The sequence below is a fragment of the Palaemon carinicauda genome, chromosome 25 (assembly GCF_036898095.1).
Source record: "Palaemon carinicauda isolate YSFRI2023 chromosome 25, ASM3689809v2, whole genome shotgun sequence".
NCBI classification, from domain to species: domain Eukaryota; kingdom Metazoa; phylum Arthropoda; class Malacostraca; order Decapoda; family Palaemonidae; genus Palaemon; species Palaemon carinicauda.
The window spans coordinates 102,989,200-103,006,408 of record NC_090749.1 but is presented as its reverse complement, the minus strand read 5'-3'; the positions used below and the strand labels follow the sequence as shown (position 1 = coordinate 103,006,408).

The window sequence follows — 17,209 nt, the reverse complement described above, 5'->3', positions numbered from 1 at the left end:
TTAGCTTTTTTACATTTCCCATTATACCCTTTAGGAAATTATATAACTTATTTATGACTGTTGCTGCTTTGCTTTCTTTCCTTCTTAGTGGGTAATTATATTAGCACATTGCAATTTTGTATTCTACCCATGTACTTTCAGCTTTTAACCGATTCCTCTTTCATTCCTTACGTCTTTCTTACCTCTTTTTCTCTAAAGTCTCTCTATCAAACAATGTACTGAATCCTGACCCTCCTCCTAATCGACGACCAGGAGCTCATGACATCAGGGGCATAAGTATGTCCCTGGCGTTTAAACGCAACTCTGCGATGCAGGTGTTGCAAGCGGGTGTGTGGAAGCTTTAGACAACTGTGAGACGTGACCCACTGGTACTGTGGTGGCTGCACAACAGGTGGTTTAAAAATAACTCAGGCTCCTTGATGGACAAGTAGCAGACGGTTGAGGGCATTGGTTACCCGGGGTTAGTCTGTATGTTTAAAATGACGGACTCCTTTTTCTTTCATTTTCCCCTCTCTTGGGGAACAGCCCCATGTGTTCTCTGCACGCTGGCCTCGCCTATCTGCAGGTCATAGCCATTTCCCTTGTGTAACCTAGTAGAGTCTTCATACTTGTACATGTTCCTGATACTCCTCGCGAGGTGGATATAGCGAATGTTTTTTATTTGCATTCCTATTCCTAAACTTGGAATATTCTTTCCTAGACAGTCACATTGCTAGTTCCTCACAACCACAGAGGTTGCTCAGGCCACTGCGAGCACATTACACAATGTCAGCTTTTAGCGAGGTGTTACACAATGTCTCCTTTTAGCGAGGTGTTACACAATGTCTCCTTTTAGCGAGGTGTCAAGGGTTTTTTTTTCCAGTTACAGTCTAACTCTGTACAGGTAAAAACCCGGGGCAATGACCAATGTAGAGGTCGGACTACCGCCTCCCTAACAGGGGAGTCGTCCTTATTAAATAGCGTAAGGTTTGTTTAGTGGCAGAATAAATGACAAATTTGGAAATTTGTATATTTAATAACGATACAAACCTTTAGCTATTTATACAAATGGTCTCGCCATCACCTGTCTCCCACAAGTCCTGCCAGGAATCAAAAGTGGTGAAACGTCACTGATTTGTGAGTGGGGGTACCCGATACCCCCTCCACCTCCCTCTAACGAGTGGTTGGGTGGTTGCCACCTCACACTGAAGTCTTGGTGGTTAGTCTTCCAGCTTTGCCGAAGGATAATCCTTATTAACCCTTTTACCCCCAGGCTATTTGGAACTTTCCAACCCTTAACCCACAGGGGTTATTTTTTTCAAGCACTTTTTGCAGTATATTTTTTTCAAATTGCTCTAACAGCCTTAATTTTCTTCATAGAGAGGTCAGGTTGGTCTTATTCTCTTGAAAAATGCCTGAAGTTTCTTAAAAAATTATCAAAAATATGCAAAAAAAAATTTAAATAGCAGTTTTTTGCAAGGACGTACCCGTACGTCCATGGGGGTTAAGGGATGAGTTTTGTGAAACGTACCAGTACGCCCTTTGGTGGTAAAAGCGTTAATTAACTAAATGTTCGTATCATTAGGAAAAATACAAATTACATCCAAATTTGTCATTTAATGTCCAATAAAGAATCATTTGCAAAGGAACTATCTTAATTACACTTGATCAAACTAAAGAGAGAGAGAGAGAGTACAATTAGTCTAGATAGTATGGAAATTTGATTGCTTTGTAACAATATTCTCCTCTTTTTAAAAGAACATGATTCCCTTACAAATTTTCTAGGCCCTAAGCACTTAGGGAATTTGGCACCCAATACATATAAATAATTTAAAATACAAAAATTACCACACAAAATTTTATCCATTGAAATCAAACAAAACTTATAGCAAAAAAAAATCAATGTTTAATTTTGTATACTTTCACTTTGATTTAAAGTTTCCTCGTGACTTTTTAACATAATAAACCACAAAAAATGTATCGGTTGAAATTAAACAACACTGACAGTAAGAAAATAATTTTTATTTTAGTATACTTTCACTTACATTCGGAAAGTGTCCTGCTTATTCTAATCAGATCCTCAAAAGCGATCTTACGTAACACATCTGCTTTTATACTTGATAGAGATAAGGCATCTTGCCTACATTACTGTAGCACCTTCAACAGGCTACAACTGAGAAAAAGAGCGTTCAGCTGAACACTTTCTGATCATTAATGTTAAAAATATATGGAAGATTTTAATACGTCAACGATGAACGAATGGACCTTTGAACGTCCAAGAAGGATTTTCTTTTCAGCCATTTTCCCATTTTGAAATTTGGTGTGCTAAAAGTGGAACAAACTGGGTTGTGTTCAATCAACCATAAAAAAAGCAAAGTCACATTCAGCTAACATACTAATAATAGCTATGACACGCCTCAAGACGTTCCCAGTAATCACACTCTTCAAAATTTTATTTCTTTAACTGTTGTCCCAAAATATTAAAATCATTATAACTAATAATTCCTTTAATTACAAAGTTTTCTCATTCATTTTTGCTAGTTTTTGCTTTTGTGAACCACTTCACGGAACAGGTTTCATTCAGCACGGTTATGGTTTCTGAATCTCCACGAATGATGAATCAGCGGTGGATCCTTCCCTTGGGGTACTAAGCACAGGCTCATCTTGCTTAACGGTTAACCCATCCCTGGTGTGAATTTTATTATGTGCTAAAAGAACACTTTTCCGAGCAAATGATTTATCGCAGACACTACATTTGAATAGCTTTTCTCCAGTGTGAGTTGTATAATGATTATTGAAAGCAGAATTTTGAGCAAATGCTCTATCGCAGACACTGCATTTATATGGCTTCTCTCCAGTGTGAGTTCTATGATGATTTTTTAAATGACCTTTCAGAGAAAACGCTTTGTCACAAACACTACACTTGAATGGCTTTTCTCCAGTGTGTGTTATATAATGGTTATTGAGAGCAGAATTTTGAGCAAATGCTCTATCGCAAACACTGCATTTATACGGCTTCTCCCCAGTGTGAGTTCTATAATGATCTTTTAAATTACGTTTCAGAGAAAACGCTTTGTCACAAACACTGCACTTGAATGACTTCTCAGTGTGATTTTTATGACAAAATGCTTTGTCATAGACAATACCCTTAAATAGCTTCTCCCCGGTGTGAATTCTACAATGGACTGCGAGTTTAGCTTTTTCGGAAAATGCTTTGTCACAGTCAATGCACTTGAATGGCTTTTCCCCAGTATGAATTCTGTGATGCGCTATGAGACTACGTTTCTGAGAAAAGGCTTTTTCGCAAACACTGCACTTGAAAGGCTTCTCTCCAGTGTGAAATCTATTATGCGTTACGAGACTATATCTATGAGTAAAGGCTTTTTCGCAAACACTGCACTTGAAAGGCTTCTCTCCAGTGTGAATTTTATGATGGTCTGTGAGATAATCTTTCTGAGAAAAGGCTTTTTCGCAAACACTGCACTTGAAAGGTTTCTCCCCACTGTGATTTCTTAAATGTCTCACGAGACCATGTTTCCGTAAAAACTCTTTGCCACATTCACTACACTTGAATGACCTTCTGCCAGGGTGACTTTCATAATGTGTTTTAAGATCAATTTCATTGGAAAATGTTTTGTCACAGTCTCTGCATCTGAACTGGCCTTCATTGTGAATTAGCTTATGGGTATTGGGTGCAACGGCTCCACTCAATTGTTTTTCATAATTCCCACCCACAAAGGACTCACGCGTACCAACATCAGTGTGAGTTATGGAATCCCTTTCCTGACAAAGAGGTTTTCCACAGCCACTGTTTTCGATCTCTTCCTCCTCTTTCAGTAAACATTTTTTCATACTTCGTCTTCCCTTTTCCTCACTCTCTTTCCTACTGAATCCCAGCTGTATGCCACAATCCTCTTTCACACCTGTCTTTACACTCTTCTTCTCCTCTTTATTGACTTTCCTTTTGCTGACCTGTAAATCCCCCTCATTCATTGATGCACCAGAGTTGAAAGAATATTTCATGTCACCTTCAGTTGACTCAAACATTTCTGGCTCTGCTTTGAATTCTGGCTCTGCCTTGAATTCTATTTCTGACTCAACTTTGAATTCTATTTCTGGCTCGGCTTCAAATTCTGGCTCGGCTTTGAATTCCATGTCTGGATCGATGAAAAGAGAGTCATCATCAAAGAGTCCCATGCTGTCAACCAAATCATCATTTTCTAACTTGACTGCAGTGTGTAAAAAAGAATCTTCCGTTTCGTTTTTTATTGGAAATTCTATTGATTGAGAGTTCTTCATCCTCTCCCTATTACTGGATGACATTCTCTTCAATATTACCTTCAACAACAGACAAATATAAAGTTAACACTGCACTTCAAAGTCTTACACCATGGACCAACACAGAGCCTTCTTCCTTTTTCCGAGTCCTGTTTCTCTTGCAGATATCTTCAATAGTTTATACAATCTTGTCACAAGAGTTGGATGTTTATTTCCTTTGCTATAAAAAGTCTGAAGTCTGAAAGAATAGAGAACAACTATCAGTGGAGAAGGGCAAGATGATAATGTTGGAGTTTACTGAAATAAAATATCAATTTTTGAACTAATTAACAAAATTCAAAAGTAATTTGTATTTTTCCTAACCATACAAACACGACTCCTTTAATTGGGGAGATTGGAACCATTCGGTGAAATGGATAATGAGCCGTTATCCGAGCGTAAAGCCCCACCCGATTCCAGTCGGCTCATAATTCTCTTTCAGCCCAGGACTTAGAAGGGTGTTTGGAGGAGGGAAGTTACATTAAAGGACTCTGGTTTCTATGGCTTCAAAAAATGACAAATTTGGAAATAATTTTCATTTTTCCTAACCATACAAACCTGTAGCTCCTCGATCTAGAGCATTTCGAATGCTTAGATCGTGATTGTCTGGAGTGACGGTCTTTCGATCGTGAGTGTGCTCGCCTCGTGATCGTGATCATCTTGATATCTTGATCACGAGTGCTTAACATAACACTTAAAGCGCAAAGCTCATAATTATGAGAGCGAAGCCCGTTATCTTGATTGTGAGCACAAGGCTCGTGATTGTGATCATGATTGTAATCGTGTATCTCTAGAGGAGGGCGAAGTGGAACTTGCCTTTGAGCGTGAAGCCCTTGATCTTGAGCGGTGATACTGTTACAGGACAGGATGTCATCACACATCCAGGAGAAGGGCGAGCAGGTGGAACACTCGTCAGAGGAGGATCACTGCGCTCAATAGGATCCTTCTGCGTAACCATTTCAGCTTGCTGGGGGAGCACACGTGAGCTGGAGCCATCTCTGTTGGAAGAAACAAGGTTTACGTTAGGGTTAGGCGGCGATGTTGCCCCAGATTGGCAAGCAGAGACATCATCAGCAGGAGACTGTTGTAAGAGCAAACAAAACGATCACGTCTGCAAGTGGAAGGGCCAGGAGAGGATGTAAGGTGGACTTAACAAAGGTCCAGGGCAGAAGATGTTGTTGTCACAGGGGACGGTTCTCTCCTCGCCCTACGCTGAAGGAGCTGCCGAAGTATCTCGTTCAAAGGAGGAGCAGAAAAAGCAGCCAGGCCTGCAGCACATCTGCAAGGGAAAATGGTTCCACAGTGGCTGGAGAGAAGATAGAGTATTCCAATAGGGAAAGCACCAACCCCTCTAATACCCCTAGCTGCCAAGGAGTAGGTCGGTCTGCGCTCCTACTCGACTGACTCACAGAGAAAGGGAAGCAATCCAGAGGTGAGGGAAGAAACCCGAGCCCTTTTCCCTGCAGAGGCAGACTCTGGGGGAGAAAGATCTCTCTTAGCTTTCTTCTTAGTACACCGCCCAAACTTCTCTCACTGGGAGGCAGGCCACTCCCGACACTCGCAGCGACACCCCCAGCCAGCAGGACACAGCAGATGGGGGTGTATGTCCATGGAGGACATGAGGGTGCCGCAAAGGCGACCTTTGCAACCAGGACAGGTACGCACTGGAGCATCAGAAGAAGAACACTCACATCTGAAAAGAGAAAGAAAGCATATAAAGCAATGGTTGTATGTCTGATGGCGAGCCTTGGGAAGAGGTGAAGGGCAGACACATCCGATATCGACTAGCCACAAGAGAAAAGTAAGGTAGCTCTATTAGCTGTAAGTAGAGATAGGTGGCTACGGTAATGCCCAGCCACCCACTACCGACCCAAAACAGTGGGAAGGTAGAGTTGCCACCTAGCATTTTCTTTCAGTCTATTGGCTGCCTTCTAGCTTCGCCAAAAGAGATATCCCATGTAAACAACAGAAGGTTTGTTAGTGCGGGAACAAAATAGAATTCCCAAAAATACTGCTCAGGTTTCTAACTGTCAAATATTCCTAAGCAAGAAAGGAAGTGAATAATTAGTGAGTCAGAGGTACAGTACAACAAGGAGGTGCATAGCTACCAAAACAACAGAGGACTCCCATCAGAGATGACACCACATGCAGCTGAACATCACCAAGGCAACACAGAAGATCTCATTCAATCAGACATGTCTCTCTTGCTTGATCAAAGTTTTATTCAACTTGTTCGTAAATGTCCCGTAAAGAATCATTAGCAAAGTAACTGTCTCAATTCCACTTGATAAAACTAACAAGAGAGAGGGTATAACTAGTCTAGCAAGTATGGAAATTAAATTGCTTTGTAAAGAACACCTCAATGGCTTCTCCCTGGTGTGAATTAAGGGATGGGTTAAGCCCTTTATAGGCACTAAGCAATTGAGAAATTGGCATCCAATACATACATGATTCAAGATTTTCGGTGATCAATCTATTCTGAAGTGTTTTAATTCTTTCATTCTACCTTATTTCGAGTATTGTTCTCCTGTCTGGTCTTTAGCTGTTGATTTTCATCTTAATTTGTTGGACAGGAACTTTCGATCTGTTAAATTTCTTATTCCAGATCTAGATATTAATCTTTGGCACCGTCGTTCAATTAGTTCCTTATGCATGTTGCATAAGATTTTTCATAACTCTGACCATCCTTTACATTCAGATCTTCTTGGACAGTTCCATCCTGTTTGTAATACTAGGCAGGCAGTTAATTCTAATAGCTAGGCCTTCTCCATCATGAGGCTCAATACTACACAGTACTCTAGAATTTTTATTCCAGCTGTAGCCAAGTTGTGGAATGATCTTCCTAATTGGGTAGTTGAATCAGTAGAACTTCAAAAGTTCAAACTTGCAGCAAATGTTTTTATATTGAACAATATGACATAAGTCTTTTCATAGTTTACAATATATATGATATATCTGTTTTGACGTTACTGTGTTCAGAATGATTTATTGTTAATTTATTGTCATCATTTATTTATTTCCTTATTTCCTTTACTAACTGGGCTATTTCTCCCTGTTGAACCCCTTGGGCTTATAGAATCTTGCTTTTCCAACTAGGGTTGTAGCTTAGCTAGTAATAATAATAATAACAATAATAATAATAATAATGTAATTCAAAATACAAAAAGGTACCACACAAAATTTTATCCATTGAAAACAAACAAAACTTAAGCCTAAAAAGGAATCAATGTTTATTTTTGTATACTTTCACTTTAATTTGAAGTTTCCTCGTGCTTTTTTAACATAATAAACCACAAAAAACGTATCGGTTGAAATTAAACAATACTGACAGTAAGAAAATCCTTTTTATTTTAATATACTTCCACTTACACTTGGAAAGTGTCCTGCTTTCTTTAATTATATTCTCAAATTTGATCTTACGTAACACATCTGAGCTCAATGATCAAAACCCTTCTTCTATTCCTCGAAAAGCCAAGTCACGTTCACCTAACATACTAATAATAGCTATGACGCACCTCAAGACATTCCCAGTAATCGCACTCTTCAAAAATGTATTTCTCCAACTGTTTGTCCCAAACCTCCACCTTGTTTGCGAGTTAATTATGTCTAGGTGAGTACTGTAGTGCTTTTTCATGATTATCACTTACAATACTGTTTTATTGGTCACTGAACCCTTCTCTCATAAAAAAACTATGTCTGATCTGTTGGTGATGAATACATTAACCACTCTCTTGTATTTCTCCCCTTTGACTTTTGTCCCAATAAAAAGAAGTTTCAGCAAACAATACCTTATTGGTTTGCCACTACTGAAATGTTGGTTAGACTTATCAAATAGTCCATTGTGATGCTGTTAGTTATTGCATCTGCAAGCAATGCAACAAGCCATATCATCAACAAAGAAAACAACCCACAACCCTGAATTCTTTGCTACATTTTGATTTACTTCAACTTTTGTAGAGAGATTACTTTCAACACCATCACTGTGGTCCACTAAACTCCCGTCTTCTGCAATCATTTCAACATGAGCGCGGTTTTTTATATGGCACCTGCCTGTGGCACCTCATTATGTTTTGATCCTCAAGTAACCAGAGTGAAATTTATCGCATCTGCGTTTACTCCCGAATTGACCCAGAATCGGTATATCAAGGGGAGGAACTTGCGTGAAGAAAGAAGTCAGCTGTGCAATTGAAACTAAAAATATTAAAATCATTATAACTAATAATTCCACAGATTACAAAGTTTTCTCATTTATTTTTTGCTAGTTTTTCCTTTTGTGAACCACTTCACGGAACAGGTTTCATTCAGCACGGTTATGGTTTCTGAATCTCCACGAATGACGGATCAGCGGTGGACCCTTCCCTTGCAGTACTAAGCACATGATCATTTTGCTTAACAGTTAACCCATCCCTGGTGTGAATTTTATAATGTGCTGCAAGACCACCTCTCTGAGCAAATGATTTGTCACAGACACTACATTTGAATAGCTTTTCTCCAGTGTGAGTTGTATAGTGGTTATTGAGAGCAGAATTTTGAGCAAATGCTCTATCGCAGACACTGCACTTATATGGCTTCTCCCCAGTGTGAGTTCTATAATGATTTCTTAAAGCACTTTTCTGAGCAAAGGATCGGTCGCAGACGCTGCACTTGAATGGCTTCTCCCCGGTGTGAATTTTATGATGATCTTTTAAATTACATTTCAGAGAAAACGCTTTGTCACAGAAACTACACTTGAATGGCTTCTCTCCAGTGTGGATTATATGATGTCTTGTCAGATTACCTAAATTAACAAATGCTTTGTCACAGACGCTGCACTTGAATGACTTCTCGGTGTGATTTTTATAATGTTCTGTGAGAGTACCTCTCTGCGAAAATGCTTTGTCACAGACGCTACACTTGAATGGCTTCTCTCCTGTGTGAATTTTACAATGGATTGCGAGTTTAGCTTTTTCAGAAAATGCTTTGTCACAGTCATTACACTTATACGGCTTCTCCCCAGTATGAATTCTATAATGTGCCGTGAAATTAGTACTCTTATAAAATGCTTTGCCGCAGATATCGCACTTGAATGGCTTCTCCCCAGTGTGAATTCTGTGATGATCTCTAAGGGTACCTTTCTGAGCGAATGCTTTTCCACAGACAGTGCACTTAAATGGCCTCTCCTTAGTGTGAATTTTATGATGCTCTATGAGACTGCGTTTCTGAGTAAAGGCTTTTTCGCAAACACTGCACTTGAATGGCTTCTCTCCTGTGTGAATTTTATGATGGTCTGTGAGATAACCTTTCTGAGAAAATGCTTTATCGCAAACACTGCACTTGAAAGGCTTCTCCCCACTGTGATTTCTTAAATGTCTCATGAGAGCACTTTTCCAAAAAAACTCTTTGCCACATTCACTACACTTGAATGACCTTCTGCAAGGGTGATTTTTGTAATGTGCTTTAAGATCAATTTCAGTAGAAAATGTTTTGTCACAGTCTCTGCATCTGAACTGGCTTTCAGTGGGAATTAGCCTGTGGGTATTGGGTTCAGCGGCTCCACTAAATTGTTTTTCATAATTCTCATCCACCAACGACTTCTCACGCGTACCAACATCAGTGTGAGTTTCAGACTCACTTTCCTGACAAAGAGGTTTTTCACAGCCACTGTTTTCGATCTGCTCCTCCTCTTTCAGTAAACATTCTTTCCCCCTTCCTCTTCCTTTTCCTTCGTTCTCTTTCCTGATGGATCCCAACTGAATGCCACATTCCTCTTTCACACCTGTCTCTGCACTCTCCTCCTCTTGATTGACTTCCCTCTTCCCGATTTGTAAATCCTCCTCACTCACTGACGCATCACAGTCCAAAGAATATTTAATGTCACTTTCGCTCGACTCAAATACTTCTGGTTCTGCTTTGAATTCTATTTCTGGCTCTGCATTGAATTCTATTTCTGGATCCTTGAAAATTGAGCCATCATCACAGAGTCCATCACTCACAAAAATATCATGATTCTCCAATTTCACTTCAGTGTGTGGAAACGAATCTTCCATTTCGCTTTTTATTGGAAATTCTGATGATTCAGAGTTCGTCATCCTCTCACCATCACAAGATGACATCATCATCAGTGTTATCTTCAACGGATTATAAATACATAGTTAACGCTAAACTTCCTACAGCACAAAGCAACACAGACCCTTCTTCCTTTTTCCGAGTCCTCCTTCTCTTGCAGATATCTTCAGTAGTTTACACAATCTTGTCACAAGAGTTGGATGTTTCTTTCCTTTGCTATAAAAAGTCTGAAGTCTGAAAGAATAGAGAACAACTATCAGTGGAGAAGGGCAAGATGATAATGTTGGAGTTTTCTGAAATAAAATGACAATTTTTGAACTAATTAACAAATTTCAAAAGTAATTTGTATTTTTCCTAACCATACGAACCTGAAGCTCTTTACTATGGAGAATATATGTGGCAACAGCTGAAACTAGCAGTAAAACATTTAGCGAGGTGTTACTAGCTTCTGCTAGTTGGTGAGGGGGAAGGAGGTAGATCAACCACCCTAGTCACACTCGCAGTAGCTAACAGGAGTCACTTAGCAATTGCAGGCACGACTTCATGGGGTAGGTGATGGCAGGCCAGTATGCGTAAAGAGCTTCAGGTTTGTATGGTTAGGGAAAATACAAATGATTTCCAAATTTGTCATTTGGTCCGGCACCAAATACAAAGATTTTACCTCTTAACTATGGAGACTCACGTTTAGGTGGGCGGAAGTCCAATACCAATGGGCTGGTTACTGACCCGGGTCGCGACTCTTGTGCTTCGCACGAGCTGTGGAAGAGCGCACTTTATCCTTTCAATACCTCTCACTGAGAGCTAACGGCCGAGCCATCTCTGCAACGGTGTGAGAACTAAGTATTGTGACTCAACCAGGTGAGATGTATCTTGGAGTTTAAGCTCCTCACTCACCTAGATGCTGCCTGATCACTACCTCACTGGGAGATCGCGGACTTAACAAATATATATTACATACTGTGTATCAGGTTACACAAGGGGCAATGGTGCCTACCTGCAATTGGAGGATGTCAGCTTGCAGAGTTCCATGGATGCTAAAACCCCAAGAGAAGGGAGAATGAAGAATGAAGAGGCCAGTCACTCGCATATTCATTCTAGTCCTACAACTGGGTAATATCTGCCCTCAACCAATAGTTTCTTGTCCTACAAAGGAGCTGTGTTTGTGAGCATGTTTTGTGCAGCCACCACAGGACGTATCAAAAAGGTATCTAGGTTACTGTGGGTTACATGCGGATACATCCAGGCATGAAGCTGAAGCAACTAGACGTTCTTGTGATAGATGTTAGCGTGTGGTTGTTTGAGTAGATCTGGAAGTGGAGGAAGTTCTCTCGGTTGATCTACTATCATTTGCGGAAGGTCCAGAAACCATTCTGCATGATGCCATAGCAAAGCTATGAGGGTCATCATTAGATTTTTGGATGCTCTGGTCTTGTTGAGCAAGCCTCTCATCACACAAAATGGGGGAAAGGCGTACACATCAGTGTCACACCGTTGTTGAAATGCATCCTGCCATAGACTCAGGGTCTCGGACTGGGGAACAGTAAAGTGGGAGCCTTAAGTTCAGGGATGTTGCAAACAGGTCCACAGTCAGGGAACCCACCAAAGTTAGGACTTTGTTGGCTATCAGAGGAATCAAAGATCATTCGGAGCCCACTACCTGAGTCGCTCTGCTCAGATTGTCTGCGAGCACATTCCTTTTACCCGGAATGAAGCAAGCTGACGGTGTTACCGAATGATCTTCTGCCCATCTTAGTATCTCTACTGCAAGATGGCATAGTTGCTGCGAAAAGGTACCACCTTGTTTCTTTATATAAGCTGCTACTGTTGTGTTGTCGCTCATCAACACCACCGAGTGACCCATCAGCATCTGATAGAACTGTTTGAGGGCTAGGAAGGCTGCTCTCATCTCTACGAGATTTATATACTGGATTTGGACCAAAGGCCTGATATTGTGTGGTGCAGCAAGTGGGGCCCCCACCCTTGTTTCGATGCGTCTGTGAAGAGCAACAAATTTGGAGGATGGACGAGAAGATCTTGGCCCTTGCAGAGATTCACCTCTGCCAACCACAATAGCAGATCCGTTAAGTTGTTCCTGGCCCATTGGCACTAGGGTGTCCAGGAACCTGGGTGTGCTGGTCCCACAAGTACTTGAGATGTCATTGGAGGGATCTTATCCTGAGGCAAGAGTTGGGAACAAAACGGATCAGGGAGGTTAGATGGCCTAGGACGCACAACCACTGTCGTCTAGACACGTCTTCTCGTCTGAGGAAGGGATGAGCCTGTGTATGCTGTCATCTGATGGAAAGGCTTTTTGTATTATGGTGTCTATTAACATGCCGAGGTACACTATTTTCTGTGATGGAAGCAGTGATAACTTCTTGAGATTTATCACGATCCCCAGATACTGACAAAACTCAAAAAGCATGTTCTGCCAATACTAGCCAGTTGTCTAGGTATCTTAGGAGATGAATGCCGTTCTTGTGAGCCCATGTTGACACTAGGGTGAACACCCTGGTGAAGACCTGGGGTGCTGTTGAGAGACTGAAACGGAGAACTTTGAATTGATAGTGTCTTCCTTCGTGTATGAACCTTAGATACTTCCTTGAAGACGTATGGACTGGGATCTGGAAGTATGCGTCCTGGAGATCCGATGTACACGTGAAGTCCATTGGTCTTGCTGCTTGAATGACTGTGTCTGCTGTCTACATCCTGAACAAAGTTTGAAGGACAGACTTGTTCAGGGATGAGAGATCTATGACTGGTCTCCATCCTCCAGTCGCCTTTTTCCCCAGAAAAAGTCGGCTGTAGAAGCCTGGAGATCTGTTTGAGACCACCTTTCCTTCCTCTGAATGACTTCCCACCTTTCTGGCCCTTGGACTAAAACAGCTTCTTAGACACCTTAGTTTTTGATGTCGAGGGATGGGAAGAGTTAGAATGACCTCTGGGGGTCGAGGAGCAATCCCATAAGGCTGAGACTGATGACCTTGAGTCATGGCTCTATGGAGGAGAGAATCCTTGGAGGATTTTCTCTACATGTCAGCTGCTCATTCCAACTTTTCAGGATTGAAGAGGGAAGGTCCCTCGGGGGTCGAATTCCAAAGGCGGGTCACCTCCACGTTTGGCACCTGCCTGTAGAATCTTCCTATCACTGTATCCCTTCACAAAGTTGACTGTGTAATGCAAAAGGAATTCCAATGTCCAGTAACGGACAGAAGGAAGGATTCCAAGGACCGCCTGATTGTCTCCTTGGAAAGATCTGCAGAGCAAACAATGTGTCCCAACAACCCGAACCATAGATCGAGGCACAAAGCAGCCTGCATGGCATACCTTGCACCTCGCTCTATGTTGGAAAGCTCAGAGGCAGAAAGGGAGGCTCTCAAGGAGGATAGTCTATGCAGTGGAACGTTCGGTGTGAGAGATTCCGCTGACGGGTCTAGAGTCAGAGTAGAACGAGGATCTTGCTATATCTCGAAATACTTCCTTTGGAGTACAAAAGGTAGTGGCAAAGATCAAGTGGAAGACCCTGCTCTAAGAGAGCTAGAGGCATCTGCTATCTGAGAGATAGCTTTTCTTCTAGCTGCTTTAAGACCTTTTGACCAGGGGAGAGCTGCACTGGTCTCAGGTGCTTTCTGGGATCCAAGGATACGATCCAGAACCTTGTGGTGTCCAGCAGGTATCCAAAAACTTGTTGAAGGCTCTCATGCACGCAAGGACTTGCCAGAAGGCATGTTCCCACTCTTTGCGCTTGGCTTCAGAGTGCTATTTCGGACTTTCCGCTTTAGGGAGGAATTCTTTGTCAATGTCCTTGAATTCATCTATTTCCGGACTTTAATCTGAGAGACCCTGGAGTAGGTCAAAGTCGTCATCTGGATCCTGAGATGGCCCTGCCTCGGGAGACCTCTTCGCCTGTTCCTGTCTCCGAGATTCCCTCGCCTTGGAATTCTTCGGAACCGTTTTGGAATCCTTAGACTCCTTCCTAGGAAGAAATGTTTCTCCAGGACTGTGGTTTCCGAAGAAACTTGCAGTTCTTTAGGCTTCTATGATTTGGGAGCTGTGATTTCCTCCTGGAGGGGGAGAAATACAGGGCATTGATCCAGAGGAACAACTTCAATGGGTTTGGGGTCAAAGGGGTGGATAGTAATCTCCCGAGGAGAAACCATGTCTCTGCTAGTACGCAGATGGACGGTATCTGCATGTGGTGGAGTCACACACTTCATCCTTCTTCTCTGCTTGGCCATCATACTGTCACCTGACTTGACTGGTGTTAAAGGGAGAGGTCCGGTAGGTGGGTCAGCTGCAGAGCCCTATATCTCCTTGGTGTTAGGTCGAAGTGGTGTTGATATAAACACCAAAAGGAACAGAACTCTGAGCAGACCTTCTCTTTGGGTCAGAAGGAGCGTCCACCGAGGACATGTCCAGAGGTATACAAGCAGTCACTCATGGACGAAGAGAAGGTTGGGCAGGTGGCACAAGCAACCTCAGCCCCTTTTACAGAGAAGACACCAAGGTGTCAAACCAGGAAGGGAGCTCTCAAGCCCGAGACAAGTCGCAAGCTTCCTTAGGGAATCATGAGGGAGGAGACCGCCGCTTAGGATGTTGTTCCGAGGGGCCGGTTTCTGGTGGAGGAAGCCTCTAAGGCATCATGAGAAGCTCTTTAGTGATGTGCACTGGGCGATCAGGAGAGATAAGAATGTTTGTGTATTTGTTGGGAGGTTCCTTAAAGTGCTCTGGAAAATGGACTGGCCTAATGCTAGAGCTGTCAGTAGCAGAGAATGTTGTTGAAGTTAAATCCTCACTAGCAAGCGAAAGCGTGGCCTCAGCCCTCGAGATGCTCGCCTGTTCTGCAGTTGGACTTGCTATTGGAGACGCTTTACTCGCTACAACGAGTGAAATGGGTGTGGACTTACGCGATTCACAAGCGGAATCAAGAGATACGCGCTCAATGGCTGGCGAATCCCAAGCAGAAGTCACTTTTTCGCAAACAACTGAGGGAAAGCGAGAAGTAGAAGGCCTCTGGAGCTCTTGTGCCGAAGCGGCACTCTGCTCACTTAAAGATGGGAGGCTGGGAGCCTCTGAGAGGGGCAACGTACTGGGTGGGAAAGCGTTTGGGTGCAGCAGAGCTGATAGAGGAGTGCGTTGCGTAGGCAAACGTTTCCTAAAAATACCCCAGGCTTTGAAAGGTGCTGGAGGTAATCTTGACAGAGGCTTCTCTAAGTGTTGGCCTATCTCATTTCTTTTTTCCGGTTTAAGGTCGATTGGAAGGAGGGTCAGGAGATGTGGCGCCGTGCGCTGACGGAAATCGCGCACGTCTACTATGTCATCTAGAAGAGCATCTACCTCACTATTTAGAATGCTTGCCTCGCGATCGTGATCGTCTTTGATCACGAGTACTTAGCCTGAGACTTTGAGAGCGTGAAGCTCGTAATTGTGGACATGAAGCCAGTGATCTTGATCGCGTGCGTGACGTCCGTAATCGTGAGAGCAAGGCTTGTGATCGTGTGTATCTAGAGGAGGAGCACGAAGATGAACTTGGGCTTGAGCGTCAAGCTCTTGATCTTGAGCAGTGCGTCCTAGATCAAGGGTGTCTCCTAGAAGACTTACGCCAAGACTGCGATGACCTACGGTCTTTATGGCATGAGAGCATGGTGCTATCACGCGAACGTCTGTGGAATGAACGCTCAGATTGTTAAAAATCTCTTGAACCTCGTACACGGGGTTCGGGTGAGAGTAAAGCTTGTATAGGTGATCCTATTACAGGACTGGATGTTGTCACATGTCCAGGTGAAAGGCGAGCAGGTGGAGCGCTTGTCGAAGGAGGATCACTGAACTCACTACGATCGTTCTGCCTAACTTCATCAGCTTGCTGGGGCAGCGCAAACAAGTGGAAACCATCTCTGTTGGAAGAAACAGGGTTTATGTTAGGGTTACACAGCGATGTCGTCTTAGGTTGGCGAGCAGGGACATTGTCAGAAGGAGGCCAATGTAAGGGCAAACGAGAGCGATCACGTCCGCTTGTGGAAGGGCAAGGAGAGGGTGAAAGGTGGACTTAACAAAGGTCCAGGGTAAAAGATGTTGTTGCCACAGGGGATAATTCTCTCATCACGGCAAGCTGAAGGAACTGCAAAAGAGTCTCCTTTGAAGGGGGAGCAGAAACACCCGACAACAGCCAGGAATGCAGCACATTTGTAAGGACAAGGTTCTCCAGCGACTGGAGGTGAAGATACAGCATCAACATCCCCAGTACCCTAAGGTTGCCAATGAGTAAGTCAGTCTGTGCTCCTAATCGACCAATTCCCAGAGGAAGGTGGGCAAGGAGGAGATTAGGAAAGCAATCCAGGAGAGCGGAAAGAAGCCAAACTCTTTTTCCCTACGCAGGTAGCCTCCGTGGGAGAAAGATCTCTCTTAACTTTCTTCTTCCTGCCCGAACTTCTCCCACTGTGAGGCCGACCACACCCGAAACTTGTTGCAGGGCGAAGCCTGCTCGCAGCGACGCCCGTAGGGCAGGACACAGCGGATGGTGATCTGTGTCCACGGAGGACATGAAGGTGCTGCAAGGTATGCAAGGGAGCGTCACTCACACCTGAAAAGAGAAAGAAAGTGCATAAAGCAATGGTTGTATGTCTAATAGCGAGCCCTGGGAAGAGAGATACATCTGATCTCAACCAGCCAAAAGAGAAAAGTGAGGCAGCTCTGTGAGCTGTGAGTAGAGATAGGTGTGCTAGGGCACTGCCCAGCCACTCCCTACTGACTCACGACAGTGGGCAGGTAGAGTTGCCACCACACATTTTCTTTCAGTCTATTGGCTGCCTTCTAGCATTGCCGAAAGAGATATCCCATGTAAACAACGGAAGGTTTGTTAGTGCTGGAA

The 17,209-nt window shown here is 43.0% G+C and overlaps 1 protein-coding gene and 1 pseudogene across 1 annotated transcript; both read right to left on the bottom strand.

The window, feature by feature from the left end:
* Positions 1-2,043: 2,043 nt before the first annotated feature.
* LOC137618766 (oocyte zinc finger protein XlCOF6-like) lies at positions 2,044-4,494 on the bottom strand. The gene has a single exon (XM_068348950.1). The coding sequence runs from the start codon at positions 4,300-4,302 to the stop codon at positions 2,569-2,571; it is 1,734 nt and encodes a 577-aa protein (XP_068205051.1). The 5' UTR covers positions 4,303-4,494; the 3' UTR covers positions 2,044-2,568.
* A 3,133-nt stretch (positions 4,495-7,627) lies between these two features.
* On the bottom strand, positions 7,628-10,583 carry LOC137618765 (zinc finger protein 83 pseudogene; annotated as a pseudogene).
* Positions 10,584-17,209: the final 6,626 nt, after the last annotated feature.

Excerpts from the sequence above, each read along its gene's own strand:
- LOC137618766 (XM_068348950.1), bottom strand. The coding sequence starts at position 4,302 with ATGTCATCCAGTAATAGGGAGAGGATGAAGAACTCTCAATCAATAGAA.